The sequence below is a fragment of the Sander vitreus genome, chromosome 18 (assembly GCF_031162955.1).
Source record: "Sander vitreus isolate 19-12246 chromosome 18, sanVit1, whole genome shotgun sequence".
Lineage (NCBI taxonomy): Eukaryota > Metazoa > Chordata > Actinopteri > Perciformes > Percidae > Sander > Sander vitreus.
The window spans coordinates 28,683,309-28,710,533 of NC_135872.1; the positions used below are offsets into that span (position 1 = coordinate 28,683,309).

A 27,225-nucleotide genomic window follows, 5' to 3' on the forward strand; every position below is an offset into this window, starting at 1 on the left:
GCGTCATTGCGAGTGTACGCTGTAATGGCGCGAAAGAAAGCAGCCTTGCTCTAGCTGTTATAGTTTTAATTTAAGACTGATTTAAACAGTATCATGTAAGCAGTGATCTCCAGCGGACCTCTAGCGGCAGCCTGCGGGAGTTCCCTTCTCTAAGGGTTAAAGCTGGTTCGCCAGTTACTCCTCTTATTTCCTTACAAGCATTGTAGCATTTAAAAGGCTTTTTTTTTTTAAATGAAATCCAGCGCTGTGCTCACTCCACACAAAACGCTACATTACATCACTTCCAGCAAACTTTATGGAGAACAATGAGGGCAAAACAGTGTTTTAACCAGATATTCTCTGGTCCAGCTCAACTAAAAACACAACACAGAGTCCGTCATCGTGTTATCGTGTCGTTCATTACCGAACCTGTTTGTAACCGTTAGGCTACCGACAACGTTATCTTTTTCGCTTCAACTATTCAGCTGACTTTAGCAGTTTATGTAACACACTCGACTATCCTGCTGTTACTTACCTGAACTAACCACAGATAGTTGTCTCCTTCATGCATTCATGGCAATGCGTCACTAAATGCTAAATGAAAATATGGGAAACACTATGGGTATTTGGTGTTATTTTTGGCGGGATTCCCCGTTGCACAGTGATGGGGGAAACACTGGTAAATGAACGTCCGTTGCATTCAAGCTCTTGCCAAAGAAGTTCACACCATGCTGATGAAATCTATGACAAGCTCTCTGTATTTCTCAGTTTACCAGAGTTGTGGTGTTTGTGGTGACATTCCCGTGCTGGTGCACCGGAAGCATGCCGATACAGCTCATTTGTACTCAGAACAAGTAGTCAACAGTTAACTTCATTTAATATTGTATGTGGCGTTTTCTTTTGCAGGTACAAATGTTCTACCAAAATAAGTTCCACCTTCCCGAGACAGTTTTGCAGAGGCACCGTCACTGCGTCCGGAGCTTCGCACCGCCCAAGACGATTGTGATTGGTTTAAAGAAATGCAAAATACCCAGAAAGCTTTTCTCCTATTCCAGAATGTATATGTTGCAGTAGCAAACCGTGAATCTAACCTCGGCCCTCTTACCACTTGGTGGGGGCGGGGAAGCAAACGACCAGCCTAGCGTATTGTGTCCCCTCCTGTACTATTGCAAATATCACTCATTATAATTCCAGCTCTGAAACAACAATTAAGACATTAGTCTAGCCTTAGCGATGCAAAGAGCAAATGGCACAGGGAGAGTAAGAGTTATCACCAAAACAAAAAACAGCTGACTTCTAAAGCAAAATGCAAATCCTCCTTACAAATAATGGCATCATCACACGAGCCTGTAGCGGAATATGGTGACCACGGATTGGGGACTTGCCTACTTTAGTTAAATCATCATCAAAAATAGCCATGTCAATTAGGGCTGGGTGATATGGCAAAAAATATGATCACGATAATTTTTTCCATATTGATCAATATCGATATTTATCACAATATATAATTGGATAATGCTGGCAGGTTGAAGAGTATCCTGATAATGACTGAAGCCTGAAGAAACCACAGGGTTCATTAGTTAAACTTTAGAATATAGTTTATTAACAAAAAAAATAGAATAACATAATGTAACATTGAACTGTGCAAACATGGCTTGGTTTAGAATATATTGTGTGATAAAAGAATATATGTACTTTCTATTGACGTTTTTTGGCGGTTGGCAAACAACTTTTGGTGTGCAATACCACCACCTTCTAAAATGGAATGGCGTTTATGTCTGCTGTGTGATAGGCTGTTAGATCTATCCAAATCTAGTAAAATATGTCCAAGTTAATCATTGTTATCGACCAGAATTTCGATCGTTTTATTGCCCAGCCCTAATGTCAATATAACAGCTTCAAGTTGTTTTGGAGGCTTTTAACTGAGCTACCTGTTGGCAAGCAGTTCATCCATGCTTTCAGTTTTGTATTGAGTGGTTCCCAACCGTTTTGCCTTGTGATCCTTTACAAATTAAGCAATTTTAACTCGTGACCCTACCCTGACCACAGGTCATGGTCTTTGTGAGGACGTAAGCTGTGAGAACATCAATCAAAGAATATGTTTTGCTTCTCTGATTGTTTCATCTGAAAGTTAAAGGCAAAATGGTAAAGTTATCTAGTATTCACAACTAAAAGAAATTTGATAGAGTACTAGACTCCCGTCGGGACCTTTTGTTGCACGTACCCTGAGTTATTATGTGGCTGTAGTGGCTCAGCAATCTGTTTTGCTGTCCTCTGGAATGGTATGCACCGAGTTGTCCATGCTGAGTACAGGACAGCAGTGATGATCTGGATTCCTGTCTTTATACTGTATTTCTAACATGCTGGATTTTGTGTCTAGTTTTAAAGGACTAGTAGTGGATCTGGAGGATGGAAACCTTGTGAAGCTGGCTGAAGATGGAACTGTCTTGCGGTATGTTGTTTTGTCAAAGTTGTTGTTGCTTTCACTGACCTTTTTAAAAGTGATATAATAGAAAAGTTGTATTCCTTGATTGATTAGAGCGACCCATGGAAGCATTGACCTCAGCACAGAAGACCTCATCAAACATTATGGTCCAAAAAGGGAGTGGAAGCACTTCAACAGCCTCAATACTTCCTTCACAAGATCTGGTATGATATTTACATCCATCTTCATTACCTAATAGCTACATGCTGTACTCTTAAGTAGGTTGAAGTGCATTATCTGGTATTCTTTCACATCACTGTCACTGGATTTCTATGACTTTTGTTTTGGTCTTTGCAGCAAAATATTATTTCTATGACAACTACTTTGATTTGCCTGGGGCTCTCCTCTGTGGAAGAGTTGTGGACATGTTGCATAAGGTAATATTTGTTAAGTTATGGTTTTAAATTAATGGTTGAGATTTAGATGTGGAAAAAGATGAAATGTAGATTGTAACTTTATGTTTTTGTGATCAGCGAGGAAATGAGGTGAATTCCGACTTTTGGAAAGACATGGTTGCTGCCATCGACCACAATTACAACACATCTGCATTCAAAGGTAGGCCTTTTATTCCAAAGCAGCACACATTTATTTTATTGCTTATTTCTAATGTCTTCTTGTTAAGGACCCATAATGTAAATTAGAACACACTCACACACTCACACACACACACACACACACACACACACACACACACACACACACACACACACTACACAGGATATTTTCATTTTTCAAACTAGAACTTTTATTCTGTGTTTTGGTCAGTAAGTGGTACATAACTTAACACATCCATGGGACATAGGCCTAGTTATTTTGAAAAAAAAAATGCTGTTTGAATTTCTCATTCTGTGTTGTTTTGCTGATCACAGTGCTTATGAGAATGTGCTGATCTCTAATACATATAGTACAACAGTTTTGAGTGTCTCTTGTATGTATATTACAGGAAAATTCTTAAACAGACATAAAAACAAACACAAATAAAAGACGTGCTGTAAATGTTACAGGCAGTTGTAAAGCACCATTTAAGATATCTTCCAATATTGTTTAATATTAAAAAAAAAAAAATAATGTTTAAAATTGCAAAGGCACACACATGGTGGACTGGAGGAAAGGGATCAATCTGAACTATATCTTATACTTTTTTGCTCAGCATGAATACCTTTGTCAGCCGAATCAATTGTTAGCAAATTAAAGACGTTTTATTGTTGTTGTAAGATTTGAATCTGACAGTTGAACTAGTTAAAATAACAAACATATATATTTTGTAATCTACAATCTCAATTTGGAATTGAATCAACTGATCTATTTTTCTGAGTAGTTCAATGTTTTGTAAGGTTTTGAGGTTTATTTGGATTTGTGAAATCACGTTGAGGCAATCAAGAACCCAGAGAAAGAGCAGTGAACATTATCTGCTGCAAATATGCCGTTACTCTCCTCATCAGGGACCTGGACATAGACTCTGTCACCGGCATGCAGCATAAGGACAGTACTGCCTGACATCTGATCCAGGAAGCCTTTGTTGTACTCATCATAGGTGAAAATAACTGGCTCCTCATTTTTGTAGAGGGCCACCAATGCATTGGCACCATTGACATGCATATGATAGCTGAAATAGTAGAGGCCTGGGATCTGGCAGGTAAACACACCACTGTGCTCATCATAATGTTGCTCCCCATTGTACAGAACCTGGTTGAACTGAATAGGGGTTGCAGCTGGGGGGTAGGCTCTGGTCAGCACAGCACTGAAGGCGGACATGGGGGCCTTCATCATCTCATGAGACATCACAACCTCGTGGGACTTGATTGGCATGCTCTTTTCATGATGGTAGACAACCTCTCCTGGTGGGCCAGGTTGGCCAGGAGGACCGGCAGGGCCTGGTTGACCATCTTGACCCCTGGCACCTGGAACTCCAGGTGGACCCTGAGGACCAGAAATTCCCTTAGCTGTTAAGCCAGCTGGGCCAGGTAGGCCTGGAAGACCTGGATGGCCCTTAAGTCCAGCGGGACCTGCTGGACCAGGTGGCCCAACTGGTCCCATGGGTCCTGGCATTCCATTATCACCACTTTTTCCATGTCCTCCTGGGGGGCCTGTGTGGCCTTTTGGTCCTGGGGCACCATTTGAACCTGGAAGTCCTGGGGTACCAGCATGGCCTTGTGCACCCTTTTGACCCTGAGGACCATTATGCCCTGGAATTCCTGGAGGACCTACTGCCCCAGGGACACCTGGTTTTCCACTGAAACCCTGAGCTCCCTGTTCACCCTTGGTTCCCCTTGGGCCTGGTGCACCTACCATACCAGTGTCGCCTTTGGGTCCATGTGGGCCTGCCTCACCCTGGAATCCTCTTGCACCCTGTGGACCAGCTGGGCCGATAGGACCAACAGCACCTGGCTGACCAGTATAACCAGTTGGGCCTGGCTCTCCTTTCTGACCAGTGGTTCCTGAAGTACCGGGGGCTCCTCTGCTACCTGGTATTCCAGGTTCGCCCGTTTTGCCAACACCTGGCATACCAGGGGAGCCTGGCTGACCAGCTGGACCCTGTGGACCTTTAGCACCCATAGGTCCAGGCATTCCTGGGGTACCATTCTGGCCTGGTTTCCCAGGTGCTCCTGTGCCTGGAGCCCCAGTGTGACCCTTTGGTCCTGGAATACCCATTGGCCCAGGAGCGCCATCTCTTCCTGGCACGCCACCCTTGCCAGGTTCTCCAGGATAGCCAGTGGCACCAGGTATGCCAACTCCAGGTTTGCCAGGCATTCCAGATGGGCCCATTGGTCCGACTGCACCTGGTGGTCCCTGAACCCCAGGAACGCCAATGCCTCTCTCTCCTTTAGCACCAGGAAGGCCAGGAATACCAGGATGTCCCTTCAAACCAGGCTCTCCTCTTGGTCCCATTTGCCCAGGGATGCCAGATGCTCCAGGTTTTCCAGGAGAAGAAAGTCCAGCAGGCCCAGGTGTTCCATGTGGACCAGGTGCACCTCTGGGACCCATTGCTCCAGTTGCACCAGGTGCACCTCTCTCACCAGGGGCTCCAGGGCTTCCTGGTTTTCCATGACCACCTGGGGCACCGGGTTTACCTGCTTGAGAGTAGCCAGGGGCTCCGGGGGGTCCTGGTGGACCAGGTGGTCCAGTATGCCCCATGCCACTCTTTCCAGGAGGTCCAGATGGTCCCATTGGTCCTGGCTCACCTGGAGGACCTGGAGGACCTGGCTGGCCTGCAACAGCTGGGGAACACATAAAAAAAAAAACATGCATTGTTATTATTCAGGTAATATGATCCACACATCATAATGTCTATATCTTACTTTGGTCAATTTGGTTCAGTTTTGTGTTTATAATTTGATTTAGTAAACTGTTGTTGTACTGAATCATTGTCTATATATAATACACATACAAGCATACAACAAATGATACAGACATAAAAAGCACCCTTAGTTTCCCCAAGGAAATAAAAAATGAAATAGCGAATATGATCAAGAAATGGCTTCATTTTCAAGCATCTTGTGCCGTTTCAATACATTACGTAAGATGCTTTCTTGGTCGTTGAATGACCCTAGGTTTGGCATTCTACTCCATAAGACTGTAACCTGACTTGAATCACTGCTCCCTATGATTGTAGGGTGGGTTGGGAGGACAGCACTCCTTTTTCTCAGGATAGTGTTCACAGCACCACTGGTCTGAGGTGATGTCCTCACCATGTGTCTGCTGGCATGGGACCCAACACACCAGATCCTGTGCATTTCAGTTCAACTTGCCCGCACTATACTGCACCCCTTAATTTCCTGCACTGTCCATGGCCGTGGATGTATAGTTAGTGGTCTGCAACTTGTCAACATCACCTTGATGCATTTCCTGCCACATAATGTATAGTTTAAGGGCAAGGTCAAATGAGTGCATGCATATATGCACTAAATTGTATGTGTGTGTGTGTGTATATATATATATATATATATATATATATATATATATATATATATATATATATATATATATATATATATATATATATATATAAAGTTTACAACATCTGATTGTTGTTTTACTTCAGGTTATTGCTCACTAATGTATATTGGGCACGTCAACATAAGAAGAACCCCATGCACCCTGTAATGAGGCAGGGGAGTTGTTTTTTCTCTCTTGTTTGAATTTTATTGTTTTATTTGACAGTAAACAGAGAGATGACATAAAATGAAGGGACAGAGAGATCAGGAATAACATGCAAAGTTTCCTGGTCAGACTCCAGTGAACTCCTGGTGCCTTAACCCCTGGGCCAACAGGGCACCCAGTTGTTTTCTCTCTTAACTTTTTCCTCAAGATTTGATTTTATCTTATTTTATTTGTGAGGAATGGCTGACAAAATGAAACATAAATGTTGACATCTGATGTATTGTTCTGAAAATATATACACACATATTATATATATATATATATATATATATATATATATATCTGTCTATCTATCTATCTATCTATCTCATCTACTAGGGCTTTACCTTTAAAAAGGCATGAACAGTAGAGTCCAGGAACTATGCACAAAGAGCATCTCTGATACAGTTATCACACTGCATTCCTTTATACACCATAATTCTAGATGTACCATTCATTGCCTGCCAAAGAATCAGATCCACTAGTGTTAGTCTTTCTTTTGAAATGGTATTTTTTTTAAAGAATGCTTTGACAGGGCTGTTATTTCAAGCCACATAAGGCCGTGCCTGAAACCCCACAGAGGATATTTGTGCCAAAAGTGGACTTTCTGGCAGTCAGAAACACCATAAACTAAAGGTGATGATACTGGCCACAGTAGCTGAACCATGTATGGCCTGTTAACACTGCAAAGTACTACTATGCTTACATTCAGTGTAGCACCTATATCCACTCTGGATTTGGTTGCCTTCAATAAACATCTTAGTCAGTGTCTTATTATGTAATTCTTCTCTCACTCATTGTCCTTTGTTGTGTTTCGTTTGTTAGATTTACAGTTTGAACTTGTGAGCATTTCTGTTTTCTTTTTCTTTCTTTCTAATTATGTGGCGTGGATTTAATACCACAAAGTAGCTTGTTAGGGTGTGCCTGCAACGTGGTCACAACATCTGTTTTGGAGATTTGTCAAATTTGTGCTCTTTTTGTCCTTTTTCTATTCTATTTTTGTATTGAGGCACACAGTCAAACCACATCAGAACCTGATAAAAAACAAAACTGGATAAATAAATTGTAACTGGCGAGCTCAGAATTTAAATCATTGTTTAGCTGGGATATAAAATAAAGTGGTATACATCATCCTGGCAGTTACATCATTACCACTGCTTTGGGATTTTTATGACACATGCAAAAGCAACTGTTTTCCTCTTTAACCTTTATTTATCCAGAGCACAAGTGCTCTTTTAAGCTATATCCCACCTCAGCTATATAAAGTTATACACATTCACAGCAGTTCAGCCAGTTCAACTACAGCCTTCTGCTCTCAGCCAATGAGCCATTCATGCTAGACCTGCTGGGTGTGCACCTTATTGAGTTAATGAAGGCAGCCTCATTAACTGTATGAGCCAACAGTTTGCCAGGTTGCACAAGAGAGGATCTTACTGAAAGGTCAAAGTAGTGGTGACGATAACGATTAGGATTAGGATAATGACTTGAATCTGCAGGCAATTAAGAAATGTGTCAACATTTGGTTCTGTAACTGCTGCAGTAAGATGCCATATGTCCAGGGTTCACGTTATCGTCATTTTCAGATCAGTGGTTAATGTTATGGCCATATTTGGATACAAGTTCAAAGTAGGTAAAGTCAAACGAAAACGTTGAAATGCTGTGTGCCATATTTGCACTATTAAAGTTTTTAACTGTTTGCACCAGCAACTACATGGATGTGCACAACATGTTTTTGACCTAATTGGATTGGATAATTGGATTTTCAAAAAGTGGAGTTACATGCAATTGTAGGCTGTAACTGTATATTTCATCTGTGGATTGCTTATACTCATCTCTGGCGTATGCCTGCTCCCCTGTTTTTCAGCATCACAAGTTATAGTTCAAATTCTCTAAGCATATGTCTTTTAAATTCTACCAGAAGTGTAACTTGAAGTGTCATCTGATGCTATATGGCAAGTTGAATAAAAATACAGCTAATACAGTCCCTAGGCAGTCTCACTGCAGCCTGCGGTGATGTGACATGAACAATGGGCTTGGCTGGAGTTTAATTATTATACTAAACATAAGTAGATGCTATTCCTGCTTATTTCCCCCCCAGTTGATTTGGAACCCTCTGTTGTTGTGTGAATTTCGGCATATCCCTTTAACACTAGTTTGTCATGATTGTTGTTTTAGTAAAATTGTGTTCAAATGAACAACCGTGGTGAGAAAAAGACCTATGTGACTCACCATGACTCTTGACGGGGTAGGGAGTCTTGCTGACTTTTTGGTAGTACCTCTCAGGGGTCGCCTCAGCCAGAGCTAGGAGGACAAGGAGAACGCTTGTTACCCTCAGGTCCATCTTGGGAAGCTAAACCTGCAAAGACAGAAACCATTCATGTGAAGAGGAAACATTTTTTTGTCTCTTATGACAATCAGAAACCCCCCCCCAAAAAACATGTAAGATCATCTCAGAGTGGCACGGAAACTGCGTTATGACAATCGACAGTGATTCGTGAAGTGCAGTGTGGTTGGTGCATCAGAATGAGATTGTATATGAAGCACTGTGCTACATTTACATGTATGAAATGTGATAAATAAAGTCTGATTGATTGATTGAGAAAGCTGCAAATAAATGTCAGAATGTTTCATTTCTAAATCGACCAGACTTTTTAAATGTTTTTACTCTCCTGAAGTGAGCAGCTACTGTAAAAAGTATGCACTTTTAACACATTTATGTTTACCATGTGATCAAAACTTGCATCACAGGAACAAAATCTCTGTGTGAACCCAGCCATACAGTAGCATGGCCCATTACACTAATGTAATGTAATGGCATCAGAGCTCTACCAGCGACCCTCCCCTCAGTGAGAGCCAGGTTGCAGTTGGGGAAATCCCCCGCGCACTAACCTGAAATCAAGAAAAAAAGCCACCTTACCTTAAGGTTTACGCTCCAGAGAAACAGTGGGGGGGTCGGGAGGCTGCTGTCCCGGCACTGCGCTGTTATATCCTTAGTTGTGGAGTCTGTCTGTCTAAGCGGCAGCTGCTCTTCCCAGGGCACTGGGCTTAAGATATTTATACCGAGCCTGGTCTCCAGCATCGTGGATGATCTACCTTGCATGGAAGGCCCTCCCTGCTCTGATGTCATCTTTAATGACGGGTTCTGTGTCCTGAGAGGGAGGACCGTCACTTGCCTCTCCTCCCTGAGACTCTCTTCATCTGGTTCTCTCTGTCTGCACCGAGCAGCAGAGATTCAGGGGATTCCTGTCTAATTTCCCTTTGGGTGACATTTTCATAACTCAGTTTCTTGATTTATCTCGCTTGGGTGATTTGCAGTTTCTGTAAATTTGTGCCACCCGGTTGTGCAGATCTTAAAGTTAACATCCTTTATTCAGTCATACATGGAGCTGCAAAGATTGATCGATTAGTTGTCAACTATTAAATTAATCGCCAACTATTTAAAAAAATCGATTCATCAATTTGAGTCATTTTTTAAAAATGGAATAAGTAAACATTCTCTGATTCCAGCTTCTTAAATGTGAATATTTTATCTAAATCTGAAATGACACCCAGGTTTTAAGAGCTGCTCTGGAATTCCATTTTTATCTGACATTTCTGTGTTTGACAGACAGCAGGTCAGGTCTTCACTCATTTAGATTTAGTTAATTTCACATACACCCTAAGAAATGAATCCATAAAATAACAGAAAAAGTTCTGGCAGCAAATTTGTCCCGTAATTTTAAAACAGAAATTATGTTTTAGCGACAGTTAAAATACAGAACATTTTATTTTAGGCCAAAGTATACAATTCTCTCAGTTAGTAAACCTCTGAAAACTTCTAAAGAAACGAAAGGTCGAAAAAAAACAACTGAAACGTTTTCTTTAATCTCCCAACACCAACCTCTGCGGCCAACAAATTAACAGAAATACAACTGTGAATCTTCGTTCTGTGGACATTGTCTGTTAAAATATACAGAGATACAACTGTTAATACAAAGATATTTCTTAGAGTGTAGTGCAGCCTATCATGATGCTGGCAGGTTTCTGTCTGTCCATCCTCTCTGTGATTTGGTGTGTGGTTTGCTGCAGGGATCTGCAGTGCAGCTTTAAGACACCAGGAGGCAGCAGTGGCTACCTGCTCCATCCTGTGAGCTCTGATTCACTGAGCTGTAGCAGTGGAGGAACAGTTGCAACAGTTGTGAATGCGTGCATACATGTCATCCTCTGATCCAGGGGTGTCAAACTCCACTTCACTAAGGGCCACACTGGAAAGACAGACATGTTTAGTTTATTAACATGCTTTTATTGTATTGAAAATACAACATCTTTTACTGTACTATTGTATGTCTCATATAGCCTTCTCAGTTACAGTTTGGTCGACATAAAGCCCCCAAAAAGTAACTTAGCCAGCAAAGAAAAAAGTGTCAAAACATTGAAAAAGCCACAAAAACTAGGTGGACCAAAAAATATGGGCTGGATCGAAATCTTTTGTCCACAACTCAAAGAAATTCAGTTTCCAGTCACAGAGGAGTGAAGAAACTAGAAAAGATTCACATTTAACAAGCTGGAATCAGAAAATGTTTACCAAAACTCAAATTAATTAATTAATAATCCAAAAAGTTGGCGATTAGTGCCAACTTTTTTGATTTATCTTTGCAGCTCTACTGCATTGTTTCCATTGTTCATGCTAGCAGTTTTCCTTCTCCTTGGCTGTGATGGCGTTTTTTTGATTTTAACAATTCTGATTCAAACTTCGATTCTTCCTTTTGATTCCGGTTCTTATTGATTCTGATTCTTTGAGGGGTGGAGTTGAAACGGGTCACATGCTTATTTCACAGATAAGAGGAAAGTTTTATTTTGATTCAATGGTGATTTACAGTTTTACCGGGCTTTTTCAGCCACACTTTAGACACCGCTTACTGTGCTCTATTGCTGCAACACAACAAGCTCCTGGAAGTACGGTGGCCGCTAATCGCCGAAAATCTGAACTTTCCCATGTTAATTTTGGATCCAATGATCGGATTCCAAACCATTTTTTTCAAACGACTCCAATAAAAAAACGATTCCATTCGAATCAGAATTTTTGAAACGATTCCAAGTTGGAACCGGTTCTCAATGCCTAATCCTAGTTGGCGCATTGCTGTGTTTCTTGGCACGTTATCACAACCAACTGTCGATCAGAGGAATAGCATGAAACCGACTGCAGGACTGTGTATTTCTTATCTCACATGCACTGAGTACATGGCTGTAGCCAGCAGTTGTTCATGTTAGCTTACCACAAAGACTGGAAAGAGTGGAAAACAGCTACAATGTCATTGCAGGGAGCAGTGACTTCCTGGGATCTCTGCTGGTTGCCTGGGAGTCTTTGTACAAAGTCTATATTAACCCTTGTGTTGTCCTCCGTCTGTTTGCCCATTTATAAAACAAAGTATAAATTATCACCCAATTCTGCATTACATCTTCTTAGCCAACTTCTTTCTAACTTGTTACCGCGAGTTTTACACTTCTTTTTGGAATTCATGGTCAACAAATCTAATTCATATGAAATTATACCTAATTTCTGAGTTAGAAAAAGCAGAAATTATGATTATTTTGATTGACTTGTTAAAATCAGAGGATAACTACACACTGGTATATGTCAAAGTTTAGTCAGTATACTGTTTTGAAACCATTAAGTTTTTTGGCAAATGCTATAAAATTGTAGCCTGGTCCTACCAGACTCTGGTCCATTTCATTGGTCCAGAGAGTCTGGCCTCTCTCCATTGACAAGTGTTAACTTCCTTGAAGGCGGGTACTCTGTTGAAGTTTAAAACTATTGGATCTGCCCAGAGCCACTCTGGTAGCCTGGCTCCGCCCTCCTACGTACTGTCTGGTAGGACCAGGCTAACAAGAGGGGAGACGACAACAACTATCGGCTTAGCATCACTAGCGTTAGCCTTAGCTAACTCCTTCACCACTAACGGAGCGAGCTGGAAAATCAAACTGTTCCCGAACCCCGTGGGGAGGAGGGCCACAACATCACGGCCACCAACACAACTCAGCAAAGATTGTTCTTGCTCGGGCTTTAACTTCTGGATATTCGGCAGCGTTGCCACAACGGACCGCATCTTTTTCCGCTGCTATTACGGAACTCGCCGAAGGTTACCGAACCTCAACGTCACGAACCGTTCTCACTCCACTCCCTCTGTTCGCTGATTGGACCTATTCAAATTTGATCGGAGAAAACCTAAGAATATACCGCAAACCCAGATGTAGTACTGAAGGAAAATGAAAATTGAGTGGAAGTACGTAGGAGGGCGGAGCCAGCCTAATACAATTGAATAAAACACCTCAAATTCAATGAAAGTAGTGAACCGATCCTTCATATTACTTGCGAAGAGCGATGTATAGAACGATTCATGTTGTCAGTGTTGTAGTCGAGGTAACATAAACCAAGACCAAGTCATCACCAAGACCAGCGTGTATTGAGACAGAGTCAAGACCAAGACCAGATTTGTGTTAGACAGCCAGAGGTTCTTCTCCTGTCTCCCACATTCACTTTCTTGGGAGTGTGTGTGTAAAGGGGGCAGGGAGAGGGGTGTTTCAAATTAGATATAAGTCAAGTTATTGGTTGCATTTGCAAGTTAGTAGGCACATAGGCCTAAATCAGACAATGCACAGGCAGTTGAGCGAAATCCCTGCAGTTGTGGTCTTGACCGGTCTTGAATTAAAATCCCGAGTCCTCTTTATCTGAGACCGAGACAAGACCGAGTAAAAATGCGCTGGATTCTGAGACGAGACCGAGACCTTCAAAAATTGGTTTTGAGACCAAGACCGATCTCGAGTAGTACAACACTGCATGTTATATTTGGGCACTTTAAGAAGCCCAACTTTTTGATATAGAAACTTGGAAAACGGGTTAAATTTGACCCAAGGACAAGAGCAGAGTTAATACCTATTTCGCTTTTTTATATATATATATATCTTTGTATACATATAGCTTTGTGTACATTTACTGTTGTGAATTGTTTTGAGTTTCCAATGTTCAACCCAAGATGTAAGAAGTACAAATGTGTCAAATATTAGCCAGTCACAGCTACTCTTTGAATAGTGACATGAATCTGATCATTTGGTTGCTAGACCCACATTTAGTCAAACAAATCTCCAGCTCAACTTCTTTATTTTATTTTTATTTAATCTACCAATCTTCTACAGTACTAAAGATGGATTCACATGTTACAGCAGAAAGAGGTCAACAGTTTAAATTGAAATAAATAATTACGTTTAAATAATTGAAGCAGTGACATTTGAAAGTTTTCTTGAATAATGTCTTGCTAGCGGAATGTGAGATCAAACCTTTTTGCATCCTAAAAATGTATATAATTTTTACCCTTATCAACCTTACGACAGTCCTGATTGGTCAAGCCACTGTGTAATCTTTGGGTTTCAGAAAAGCCTTTCTTCTTCCTTTTGCTCGTATCATTTAAACTGCCAGTGTCTCAGCGGCCACAGATATGGCTCAGTGAGCCGTGGGCATCTTTGGTAAGCTCTTAGAAGGAAATGACAGAGTAGTGTGTGTGTGTGTGTGTGTGTGCGGGGGGAGGGTGGAGTCAACATTTAACAACTTTCTAAGCTGCAGATATGCCACTGCATCTCATCATGAAAGTGGCTGTGACCACAGTGAGCCATGGCTGCTTTTTGTATTTCATTTGAATCTATTTTCTTTTTTTTGGTGTGTCAGAATTAATGCCTCCCTATCTAAATCCGGCCACTGTGAGGTTTAATGTAGATGGCTACTTAGATTCCTTAGGTTTCTGGGTAAGCTTGTGCTGTGTATGGTAAAAGGCAGTCACAGTACATAAACATGTAATTAGGATGGGAGATGTACTGAATGGAAAGCAGTAGAGACAGAGCATGATATGGAGTGGTTTCAGACACCTTCTGACAGGAAGGTGGGTGGTATATCTGGGAAGGGTCTGCTGTAACCATTGTTTTGCCCCTCTGAACATCTTAGCATGCTGCTGCACTCCAGACATGACTTAATGCTTCTTCAGTGGCTCTAATTAACTCCACTGATGACAGGGGTCACCTCCCAACATGCACAGCCTCTGTTTTCCATATGCATATACACTCTAAGAAATAAATCCATAAAATAACAGAAAAAAGTTCTGGCAGCTCATTACTCAGACTTTGTCCCATAATTGAAAACAGAAATGATGTGTGCAGCTTCAGTTAGAATAAAGAACATTTTCTTTTATTTAAAATTCTCTCATACAAAGCTGCTCAGTTAGTAAGCTTCTGAAAACGTTGGAAAAAAAACTTCAAAAATGGTGGAAAAAGCGTCAACAAGTTTCTACAAAGCAAAAAAAAGTCGATAAAAGTTTCACAAAGGTCGAAAAAATGACAGCCGTTGGAATAAACGCCCAAAAGGTAGAAAAAAGTGACAAAAAAATTGGAAAAACACCCAAAATGTTGAACAAAAAGTGACGTGGACTTTTCTTAATCTCTTAAAACCAACCTCCGCGGTCGACAATGGTTGTCGGAGCACTAGTCTATATCCACGACATTCCACTTCCGGGATTGTGATGTTGGCACCGGAAATTCCGCCGGATGTCCCTCATTTTTGTCCGGATGTCCGTCCCCTTCCTCTGTCTCTGTGTTGGTGTTCTAACCTCTGGTGGATTTGTGAGGACTATGGTTAACTGCTCCTCAGATCTCTGCAGGGTAAATCCAGACAGCTAGCTAGACTATCTGTCCAATCGGAGTTTTCTGTTGCACGACTAAAACTACTTTTGAACAAAGTTCCTTCCCGAGGCTATTTTGCAGCAGCACTGGGGCTCTCAGCAGCACTTAGCCCCGCCCAAGAAGATTGTGATTGGTTTAAAGAAATGACAATAAATCCGAGTACGTTACTCTCCCATCCCAGTGTGCTGTGTGGACTAGCCAGACCTTCCTCTGCAGCAATGTGGAGGAAGGTGGGGTACGTGGGGTAAAAAGTTTTAGAACCACTGGGCTAAACTTTGCAAATGCTAAATCTAGAGTCCAACTGATAGTGGATTGTTGAGGCTTTTAACGCTCAATGAGAGACTTTTTATTATATCAGAACTATGTTCCTTTTTTCAACAGAAAACACCTGAGGGATGTAAGTCCAATATTCATTGGGGGTTTTTTAGCTCTTTTTTTGGCGAACTCCTGAGAATAATATCTGGCTCTTAAGCTGCTAAATGTTCCGCTATATTCACCAGCTAGTTGCTAACTTTGTCTGCTGTTTGTTGCTGGGCAGAAAGTGTACAGTGGGCTTCTCAAAGTCTTTTGACTGGAAACAGCTGTCTGCCGCGTCTGGAAACAAGACCACAGAACAGTTAGCAGAACGATTTCAAAAGGCTCCATCGAGCTGAGGGGATCTAAAGAGTTGTCGCTACGAGCAATACCTACCTTTCTGAAACTTCAAATTTGGTTATTATGGAAATTTGACCAAGATAAACAGTCATGTGAAAAACTTAGGACACCCATGCTAAAGCTGACTAAAAAAGTCATCTTTTGGAAATTGATCTTAATGCCTTAATTAAAAAAATGAGGAAAAATCCAGTCTTTAAGGACACCAATTAGCCTTTGTGAATGAATAATGTATCGTCAATAAATAAATGTTCTTCCTTAAAATACAAGGGGCATAAGTCAGTACACCCCTATGTTAAATTCCCATAGAGGCAGGCAGGTTTTTATTTTTAAAGAACTGATAAAGTTCCCTTAGCCTTTGGAATTAAAATACCCCCCCCATCATCACATACCCTTCATCATACCTAGAGATTAACATGGTTGTATTTCAGTTAGCCTAATAGCTGGTTTGATTTGCATTGAGAGGATGATTTTATGGAAAGTACCCCATGCCAATCTCTAGGTATGGTGAAGGGTATGTGATGATGTGGGGGGGCTATTTTAATTCCAAAGGCCAAGGGAACTTTATCAGGATCATAGTATCCTGGATCCATGAAATAACTGGCCTTTCAAAATAAAAGTCTGCCTGCCTCTATGGGAATTTAACATAGGGGTGTACTGACTAATGCCCCCTGTATTTGAAGGAAGAACATTTATTTATTTACGATACATTATTCATTCACAAAGAAAATTGGTGTCCTTAAAGATTGGATTTTTCCTCATTCTTTTAATTAAGGCATTAAGATCAATTTGCAAAAGATGATTTTTTCATTCCTCTTTTTAGTCAACTTTAGCATGGGTGTCCTAATTTTTTCACATGACTGTATACTGAGCAGGACATATTACATTTTGTCAACTAGAGAACACTCTTTCTAAATCACCTTAAATTGGTCACATACAATGTAGTAAAATTCAATTACTGCCCTTAACCCATCCTAAAGCGGGATTCATGGACCTGCGAAGGCTTCACGCAGAGCTTTCGCCGTAGCCTACGTAAGTGGCCTGAAGTTTAAAGTTGTGCCTTGGTGTGTGCGTCGAGCGGCACGTGTGTGTGCATGGTGAGTGTGTGTAGAGCGAGTGAGAGAGTAACGGGGATTAGCTTCGGCGAAAGCACCGACTCTAGAGGCGTAGATGGAGAACCAAAGTGTCTCCCCTGTGCTTTCTGACCACGGTGGGAAATCTGGAGCAAGGAAAATTAACCCTCTCCTTGATTTCATGTTGTTTATGGAGAAGGAGAACCAGGAAATGAGTCTGGGGGGAAATGAAACACCACCAAGCCACAACCAAGCAGACCAATCACAGTTGTTGCGGTCTGCGTAGTTAAATTTTTTGAGAGGTGCACATCAGGCTTCATTGTAGGGTCCTTATCTACACGTACCTACGTGAATTAATAATACTGGTTATTTTGCTCTCACATGAAAAACAGCAACTTTATTGTCATGTAATAGACACTTTGTCCCTGTGACGATGTTATAGGTCAACATTGACATAATTCTGATACAAAATGAATGTTGTTCCCTAACCCCTGAAAGATTCACAGTGTATCTTATGAGTGTCTTGGTATGGTTCCAAATTCACTAGTTTTTTTTCAATATAGTTATTAATAGTTACATAAACAAATTATATAAATATATTTGTTATGCCTTGCTTTGTTTTTTTTCAAGTTTTTTGACTGGGATGTCCCCATTTGGTCCCAGAGATTTGAGGATGCCGGGGTGCCTGAGAGAAACAAGAACGTAATTGCAGGTTGATGTGCCTATGCAAGCAGTGAAGAGTGGAAAGTAGGAGCTAAAGATAGAGTGTTTGAGCTGGGAGTGGGTGATGGTGGTTCAGATTTAGTGTTTTAATATCCAAATGTCACTAAGAGGCACATAGAGATTTATGAATGGAAGGAGTGAAGCTGGACCTCCTGGCTGAGTGTTGGCTGCAATTACAGAGACCCAAAGACAAAAATCCTGGTTGGAAGTTGACCAACCTGAGGTTTACTGGATATTCTACTTTCTTTTTTTTTTTATCTTGATATAATCTTGCCCAAGTCATTATGAAATGATGGAAAGGTTAGCCTCACGAGAAAGAGGAATTAAAGCCAGAGACACTGACTTTCTTGGTTACCTAAACAGATTATGCTCTCATTTTAGGATTTATTTTAGGAGCAGGTAATGGGTTACTGTAAAGCCAGTTATATATGTGCTATAATGACAAGCACTTTTCATTTGCACTGTGCCTCCCACACCAGCTCATAATCAGCAGTTTTTACAGGGCTGGTGTTGTAATCTGTCTATTCAGCAGCTGAAGAAGATCTCTAATTGTCTAACACAATCGCACATCTTAGTCTTTAAATAGTTATATGTTGCACATATATTTAATTTTGTCTGTGGGTCGGTAGTGTGGGGGCCCAAAACTGGCAGTAAAAGATTATCAGATGAGTCAAACATAGAACAAATTATATCAATACATTTAAATAATGTTATAATAATTGCAAACATTTGCATGTGGGAAGGCGAGCCCTGGCATTAAAATTGTTAAATCCTTCATAAAGAATACATCATTTACATATTCTTTGTAAATCTTCACAACCACTCATTGAAGGAACCAAGCAGGCCTGCCTAACTGCATGATCCAAATCTTCATAAAACTTGTCATTTTCAGCGTGTAGCTTGCTAGCTTGGAGGTTGTTGTTGTTTCTTGTAGCGAAGGATTTTGAAAACGGTAACACGCTCGTAGTGGTAGAGGAGGAATGCTTCATGAAATAAGCGGCCAATGACAGACATATTCCCACAGTCTACATCCAGTGTGCCAAATTGAAAGAGTTTCAAAATAAAATGAGAGATAAATAGCTTTGATAAATAGGGGTGGGACAAAATATCGATATGGCAATATATCGTTGCCCTTCGTGCGATTCGAGAATTGATACGCTGGCGCCAAATATTGATATTTTAATTAATAAAATAAGCCACTCTAAATAGATTTCCCTGCTCCTACTTTGGTTTTGCAGTAAAGCAGTAGAATTTGCATTTGTATGCGCCTTTTATTAAGAAATGTTTAAAAAGATATATATTTTTCATAGTTGTTGTAATTTTAATTTACTTAACCTTTTCTTGGGCATTTTGTATTCATAGTTCGGATCAGAAACAAGTCTGTGTTACAATGTGTGTATTCTACATGCTGTATGTTAAAGATCCCACACCTTGCATTAAAGGTGCTGTAGGTAAGCCTTATAAAACTAACTTTCTGTCATATTTGCTGAAACTGACCCTATGTTCCAGTAGAACTACATGAAGCAGGTCATTTAAAAAAGAATCTGGCTCCTCTGGCTCCACCTACAGCCTGGAGAGAGATTTGTAAAAATCCACCACTCCCTGTTCAGATGCACCAATCAGGGCCAGGGGGGGGTATCTAACTGCGTGTCAATCACTGCTCGTGCAGACGCATTCATTCTCCCTTGTGGGGGGAGGGGCTTAGGAGAACGTTTTGGGCTTTAGCAGAAAGGGGGGAGGGACTGAGAAGTTGTCAATATTCAAATTTTGTGGCTAAATCCTGGATCTTCGTAATCCTACCTACAGCACCTTTAACGGTCACCATAACACCTTTACCATCTGCTTCTATGGTTTCCACACTGGGAACTTATCCAGTGTACAGGATTTCATAGTCCTCTAACGCTCAATGAGAGAATGTCACTTTTTACTGCTGCAGAGATTCAGCCATTGCTCTTCGACTCCTGTTGTGTCTGTTGCATCAGACATTTGTAGTTGTCATGTTATATCCCTCCTCTCATCCCTTCCCATGGTCCTCCAACGTCTCTGGGTAGCACAGAGGACTCTGAGGCCTGCTGACTGACTGTGGAGCTGGTGTTAGTGGTGAGAAAAGGTGTTAGAGGCCAAACCCAACATTTTAAACAGCTCCAACGCTATTATGTTTCTGTTTTTCTGGATAGAGCGCTGGTGTTTACCAAATTACGCAGAGATCAAAATAATTATGGTGCACGAAGACAAAAATAGAAAGAGGGGTGCTGGCAGCTCCTGCACACAGCATAGGCAAACATATTTAGGACTCATCTGTACTACTGTTTTTATTGATTTTGAAACACTATGAAAACTTTAAGTGAGACACAGAAGAGGAACATGTGATGGGAGCCAATCTCTGGTGGAGCCGTACTGACCCATCACTGAAGGGAGTTATTTGACAGTGCGATTGTTGTTTTCGAATTCCTTTTGCATTCCTTTCACGCTCCTCCTTGATTCTATCGACTGAATCTAAGGCGACAACTCCAAAACATGTTGTCAGTTAAACAGTTCACTGTCTCTAGACCTTTCTCTGAATTCAAATGAACACTCAATTGGTGAAGACAAATGGATCATCAGCCCTGTACCACAAATGTATAATCCTCATTGAAATCAATGAAAAATAAATGTAGTCCTACAAGTACACCATTCACAATGTACTGCATGTTTAAATGCCTCGCAACTAAAATCTAAGATCTCACAGCAAAGTTGTATTCATTACAGCAACAATTCACAAATGCAGGACAAAGCTAGTTCAAAAGTGAATTGAATTTGATTTTCACTTCAGAAATGTCCTTGTTGAATTCCTGAAGGTGATATTCATTAAACCAGTTTTTTAAACATAGTCTCCAATCGGGCACTTCTGTAGTTACACTAGCTAGTTTGAGTACATAGTGCATTCACACTGACGAAGTGTGGCCAACTGCAGGGCACTACGAGTACTACGAGTACCCGGATTCTGCACTCAAAGTGGTCAACACATTTAGTGTGGATCCCTGGATAGCACTCACACTCAATGGCCGCCTTTTTTGCTTCGGAGCGGACGCTACGGGACTACCAACGTATTTTCAAATGTGTGAAAGTGGCAGCGAGGAAGCTGCAGCAGTTGTTATTGAAACGGCGAAACATGAACTATACAAATGTAATATATGCCTTCTTTTTTTTATACGTACCACTATAGTGCTGTCAGTTGGCCGTGCGCGATTTGAGACAACACTACCCTGTCGAAACATGTAAGTGTACTCACAGAAGTATCCACATTGAGACACACTAAAGGTTAAGTGAAAACCTAACCCAAACCCTAATCCTTTTGTAGAGGAGATCTGTACTTTTTAAACTTGAAAGCAGGTGTAGTAGTCGACACAAATCGTGCACCCACTCACACATTGACATTTGAACCAGGCTTTTGTGGTCCACAATGTTCTTTAATGTGTCCGAGTGAAGCCTACATTGGATAAAATCTGAGTGGGGAAAGTGAAAGAGCAACGCTTGTCCCTCTGTCATCACCACCACTGAGGTGCCCTTGAGCAAGGCCCTTAACCCCAACCGCTCCAGTGGAGCTGCTCAGTGGCCAGCAGATCAGACTGTGGTTGTACTGGGCAGCTTCCAGGTACGAATGTGGAACTGTGTGAATGTGACAGGTCGTCGTTGCAAATGAGAATATATTCTCAATCGACTTACCTGGATAAATAAAGGTTAAAGAAAAAATGATTGCAGCAGGCCAAAACAACCAACCACTGCTGTATGGATCCTCAAATGGCACTATAATATACATTTTGAAACTTCCAGGCCAATAGTACAATAGGTCAATAGCCTATTACTAAAATAGGCCAAACTAGCTAAAAAAGAACTCAGTAAATGTTTGTTGATTTTGTATTGGGAGCATTTATTTAATATTTATGCATAATGCATAATGCATTCATGCAATATTTAATATTTAATACTATTAATAATATTGATAATTGCTGTGCAATTCCATTGCTGTGCAATACCTGTATAATGTGCAGTATCATTACTCTCATTGTCCAATATCTATTACTCATTGAATATGATCACCATTATTGGGCAATATTCAAATAATGTGCAATAACCCACACTGCATTGTACATGTGTATAGTGACAATAAAACGCATTCAATTCTATTCTATTCTATTTGTCACTTCAGAAAGAATGAGAAACATTTTGATCAAAGCAGAATGAACCGACAGGAACAGACTTGTTCAGCAATCCTTGACCATTTTCAGGGATAGGATGCCATGAACTTCACGATTTTCCAAAAACCACAATCTCAAACCTAGTGATTACCTGTTGGCCATGCTGATTGTCTTTTCTGCTCAGAGAAGTTCTGAGTGTTGGTTCTGCTGTGTGTGTTGTTCCAATTTGCAATTGCTTCATTCAGAAACAGGTAGACACTGTTGTTTGGGAGTTCTTCCTCGCCACTGTCGCACTAAATGCTTAATCTTGGGGGAATTACTAGAATTGTTGGGTCTTTGTAAACTATAGAGTGTGGTCTAGACCTACTCTATCTGTAAAGTGTCTCGAGATAACTCCTGTTATGATTTGATACTATAAATACAATTGAATTGAATTGATTGACAGTATGGTAAAACAGTGACAGCTAAGCATTCATAATTATGATGCTTTGAACTGACCAAGTGACAGACACATCACAGCAGCTTTACTCTACATTAGTCTCGCATTGCCAGACCTATCTCCTAGAGCTGGGCGATATGGAGAAAATCTAATATCTTGATATTTTTGACCAAATACCTCGATATCGATATTGTTTGGTGGACAGTTGGTGCTTTCACAAAATATTTACATAATGAGATTTGTGCTAAATAATCATCAGTATTGTGGATACAATGACTAAGTGGGTAAAGGGCAAATAATAGTACTGTGAGAACGGTCTGGAAAGTTCAGAAAATGACATCACTTTACTGTAATGCAGCCTTCAAAAACCAGGAAAAGGTAACACTTCTGTCATATCACGATACTACGATATCCAAAATCTAAGACGATATCTAGTCTCATATCAGATATGGATTTGTGTTGATTTATTGCCCAACCCTACTATCTCCATAGCATTGTGTCAGGCTGGAGTATGGTCTGGCTAACTCACTTGTCCATTCTGGTATATGTGAAAAACGCTCTGAATTGTTTGTATTCCCTTTAAACCAATCAAAACCATCCTGGGCAGTGCTAAGGCCCGGATGCAGCAACAGTGCTATAAAAAATATATAGCGGAGAGAGCGGAAGGGGAGGGACATCAGATGTAAGGCTTTCTCTCAGCAATCTACGTCCGTTGAGCCAGACTAACTGCATAAACATGTTCATATATATTATATAATCAACTCAAAGTTTGTGCTAAGATCATTGGTCAACCTGTTGAAAACTCCTTTCATACACACCACAAGAAGAGCACGCTCAGACTTGCTAACAGCATCTCTTCTGACTCCATGCATGTTTTAAATTATGAATACCAACTTTTGCATTCTAGCGATTTAGAGTCCCTTCATTTAGACACAACAGGCTTAAGGACTCATCAGTCTATCCTGTTCCTAAACCAAAGTCAGTGTGCTGCTGAGTAAGATCTGGACCCGAGGACATCACATAACATGTTTCTTTGTCATGGCTGTTGATGTGTCTTCATCTTTGTACTATATGTGTAATTGTTGTCTAACTCTCTGTGTGTGTATCTATTATTATTTCTTCTTTTTAAGCGGAGCTGCTAGGGAACACAAAATTAATTTCAGTGTAAACTGACAATAAAGTTGTATCGTATTATAATTTTTTTTTAAATAAAATGATTTTCTTTATGAAAACAAGATTTGGTTTTAAAAAATCAATCTTGAAAAAGAGCGGGTGGTCTTATAATCAGGGTCGTTTTATATTCTGGTCAATGAATTAAATCCAGAGGAGTTTCTGATGATGAAGTGGTCTGGATAGAATCAGGGCTTGGCAGATTATTTATGTCGAGTTCTTCCTTATCCAGATTGAGGGTCTAGGGTTGAGGGATGAGGGTGTCATATATTGTATAGCTTAAAGCCCTCTGAGACTAATCTGTGATTTTGATGAATAAAATTGACTTGACTTTTATATTGGTATGTATTGTGGCTGCAAGGAATCTTTTTAATATATGACTGAACCTTCTCATAGCCATAAATAGTCTCACCCGAACCCTTCACCTGTTGGATGTTTATTTTTAATTAACGTACTACCAATGAACTCAGGTCCTGGCATTGGAGTATGTGCTTGAAGAGGTCTTTATGGCATTATAAACCCAGTGCTTATCAGCCCCGGTGGCCCGTGTCCTAAATATACTGGAATCTGTGTGGATTTTCCTCCTAGCTCAGGTCTGTTGTTGTTTTTGTCGGTTTAGATTTTATTTTAGGTGTTGGGCTGGGAAGGATCCCTGAGAACCATTCTTAGTACGGTGGGAAGAATGCGTAAGAAAGGTCAGAAGCCCGTGGCTCTTTTTTTCCCCCTCCAATCCAGAGAAACCCTGCATCCCTCAGTGGAAATGAATAAGGAGCAAGTCACGAATAGCATTTATCTCACGAGCTGTATAAATATCTTTGGTTTGATTTTTACCACAGCTGATGAACAGATAGGGCAAATGAACATGAATTTAGATGTAGAAAAATCTATTATACCCATGAAAGTGGCTTAAATAAGACTTAATTTGTACTCCCAGAGTAAATATTCTTAGTGCGAAATTAGCTGAATAGCGTTTTTCTTTATGTTTAAGGTCGGTCGTGCATGACAGAAAAGGCAGCATCTGGATTTAGATCAGCATCTAAATGGATTTATGCATTGTTGTGTAATATTTCAAATAGTTCCATACTAGCTTTTGGCTGCAGTCATTTAAACTGTTAAAAAATGAAAAAAACATTAAAGTGTGTGTTGTTTATAGGTAGACTTGAGAAAGCACACAGTGAGGCTGTGGAAGAATGACACAAAGCGCAAACACCGCAGTCTTCCAGCTGTGCTGAGGCATGCAAACACAGTCTGAATGTTTCCGCTCTCCCAAAAATGGGGACTGCATATTTCCTGCCAAGTTACCGAGAGTTTTATGGCCTTGAATGTGACGCTGTTGACACCAGTGAGTGGTGTAATTTACAGGGTATTGTGTCTAAATCCACCTATTCTCTATGTGCTACACTTTTGTGGAAAACAGTGGAAAGGGAACAAAGATGAAATATGCTAAAATCGATTGATTAGGAAAACTAAAAAACAGCAGGCTCTTCTGAATGGCTACATTTCAAGATGTGGCCAGGTGATAGCTTTTTTCTGGCTCTGTCTTTTCAAGAGGTCTCCAAGAACTCTGTCATATGCACGTCTTTGATATTATGTCACTTTCAAAACAATGAATTTTACAGGCACAAACTCTTAGGTACTCTTCAAAGGCATTCACAGCGTTGTACTTAGGAAAATGATGGAAGTAGTTGAAAGCTGCTCGAGTGCACTAAATCAAAGTACAACTGACTAGCTTGCTTGCTGGCAGTTAGCAAGACAGCTAGCTGGGTGAAGTATTGTGACTAGTTGGTGCTAGAATGTTACCAGCTAGCTAGTCTCACATTGTCAGACCTTCCTCCACAGCCCTGCGGAAGGTCTGGCCCTTCCAACATTCCAGGATAGAAGAAAAACTAGCATTGATTTATTAGCATTTCTTTAAACTAATCACAATGGTCTTGGGCTTAGCGTCGGACACGGCAACGGTGTCTCTGCAAAAATACCTTGGGGGAAAAAACTTTTTTTGGTGGAACATGTGTACGTTCAAAAACGTAGTCGTGTAGGTGACGGACATCCGGCTGAAATGAGGGAAGTCCGGGGAAACTTCCAGCGGCACCTGAACAATCCAGAACAAAAGACTACCAGTTAGCTAGCATGTTATCACTGAAGCTTGCAAACTAGCCCACAAATAGTCATTACGTCACAAAGCATTAAGCTAAAGCTTCTTTGCAGGACATGCAGGTGAATGACAACAGTTGTCAGTCTTTGAAACTTTCTTCAGTTGATGTGGAGGTCATTGACCTACCACCTATGCAACATTATTCCTGCATCATTTGGAAAATAGCAGATCAATCCCATAGAGGATTTGACTCAGTCCCATGCATCATATTATAGGGGGCTGCCTGCACAGCTGTAATGACCACTGGTTAGTTGCCCTCAACCACCCCTCCTCTACACTATAATTACTGGCATTTCTCTTTTGGGTCATTGGCTTTGTGTATGTGGACAACACACATTTTACGCTTGAAGCAAAAGACGAACTAGCTGCTGTTTGGAGTGATAGGGAGTAGTTAAACAAACAGATTTTTATAATGAAGATTTAATTTAAACTACTGGATTTGGTTTTGATGCAAAAATGAAACTTTAAAAGCCTTTTATTTGCTAATAAAATGCATTTATACTTTTCAGTTTTTGTTCAGCGCTGTATCTCCCAGTATAGGTGGAGCCACTAAAGAAAAGTAATGCCTAATTTTCTCAGTAAACCGGAGGACAGCTTTGGTAAAGGGACATGTGCACTGGTTTTTATGGTAATCCAAAATTAGACAGCCTTAAAGTCAGCAGTTTCATTTAAACATGGTATTAAGCTGCAAAAATACCAAAATGCTCTCATCAAATCCACCACGTCTCCGACCACTCATTCCCCTCAGTGTCCACTGCTAAATTGACTGCTGAATTTGTTTAGCTCCGCGGAGAGTAATTGTTTTCAGCTTCCTGTCTGATAGCCTGGCTGCTTTCTGGAAGTCTCCTTTAACTGCAGAGCTGTGGTTTGTTGTTTGATTCTCCTCCTGCACAGGAAAATCCCTTTTGCAATTTTGCAACGTCTTTCCCAAAATACCTGTCTTAAGACAACCTGCTTACCAACCAGCATTCTACACTGTTCTATACCCAAACAGTCCATTATTGAAACTGTCACGCATTTTCAAATTCATTACTTTAAAACTCTCCATGGTGATTCTTGTTTTGTCCCAGTCAATGTTTTTCTCTACATTAAACACGCAGTTGTCTTAAATGACCTTGTCAAGAAGGGACCATGTACATGTGCCACTAGTTTGTTGACGTAGCAACTGTATCCATGTTTTTACAGCTTCATAAAGATTTAAGTAAGACGATGAAGTCATCCATGCCACAAGCCTTTGACCTAAGGTAGTCTGGAAAGTGGCAAGTTGAGTTAATTTGATGTCTTTGTTTGCATTGTAAATGTACTGTAATCAGATGAACATTCTCGTCATGAGGAACAGGTATAGGGGGATGAACGGTCGACGTATATAAGCGATATCTGAAATATTTGGTCACCTTCCAATTTCTCTGTGTCATATTCTCTTCCATGTACTGCATTTCATTACCATAGTTGTTATTCAGTTGTTTGGCAGTGAGTGAGTAAAAATGATAAATAGGTTCTTTTCATCAACTCTGTTAACCAGAGGAATTCAC

General features: G+C 40.6%; 2 protein-coding genes across 4 annotated transcripts in view; one reads left to right on the forward strand and one right to left on the reverse strand.

The window, feature by feature from the left end:
- The window catches only part of nt5dc1 (5'-nucleotidase domain containing 1), a 106,639-nt gene that overhangs the window by 12,008 nt on the left and 67,406 nt on the right, over positions 1–27,225 (forward strand). For all 3 annotated transcript variants that reach the window (XM_078274291.1, XM_078274290.1, XM_078274289.1), the window contains exons 3-6: positions 2,360–2,431; positions 2,519–2,628; positions 2,762–2,841; positions 2,938–3,019. In XM_078274291.1, the coding sequence (XP_078130417.1) occupies positions 2,360–2,431; positions 2,519–2,628; positions 2,762–2,841; positions 2,938–3,019 (344 nt within the window). The remainder of the gene's footprint in view (positions 1–2,359; positions 2,432–2,518; positions 2,629–2,761; positions 2,842–2,937; positions 3,020–27,225) is intronic.
- On the reverse strand, positions 3,009–9,654 carry col10a1b (collagen, type X, alpha 1b). Its single transcript, XM_078274286.1, has 3 exons — positions 9,522–9,654; positions 8,834–8,960; positions 3,009–5,682 (listed from the first exon to the last, which is right to left on the reverse strand). The coding sequence occupies exons 2-3, from the start codon at positions 8,943–8,945 to the stop codon at positions 3,827–3,829; spliced, it is 1,968 nt and encodes a 655-aa protein (XP_078130412.1). The 5' UTR covers positions 8,946–8,960; positions 9,522–9,654; the 3' UTR covers positions 3,009–3,826.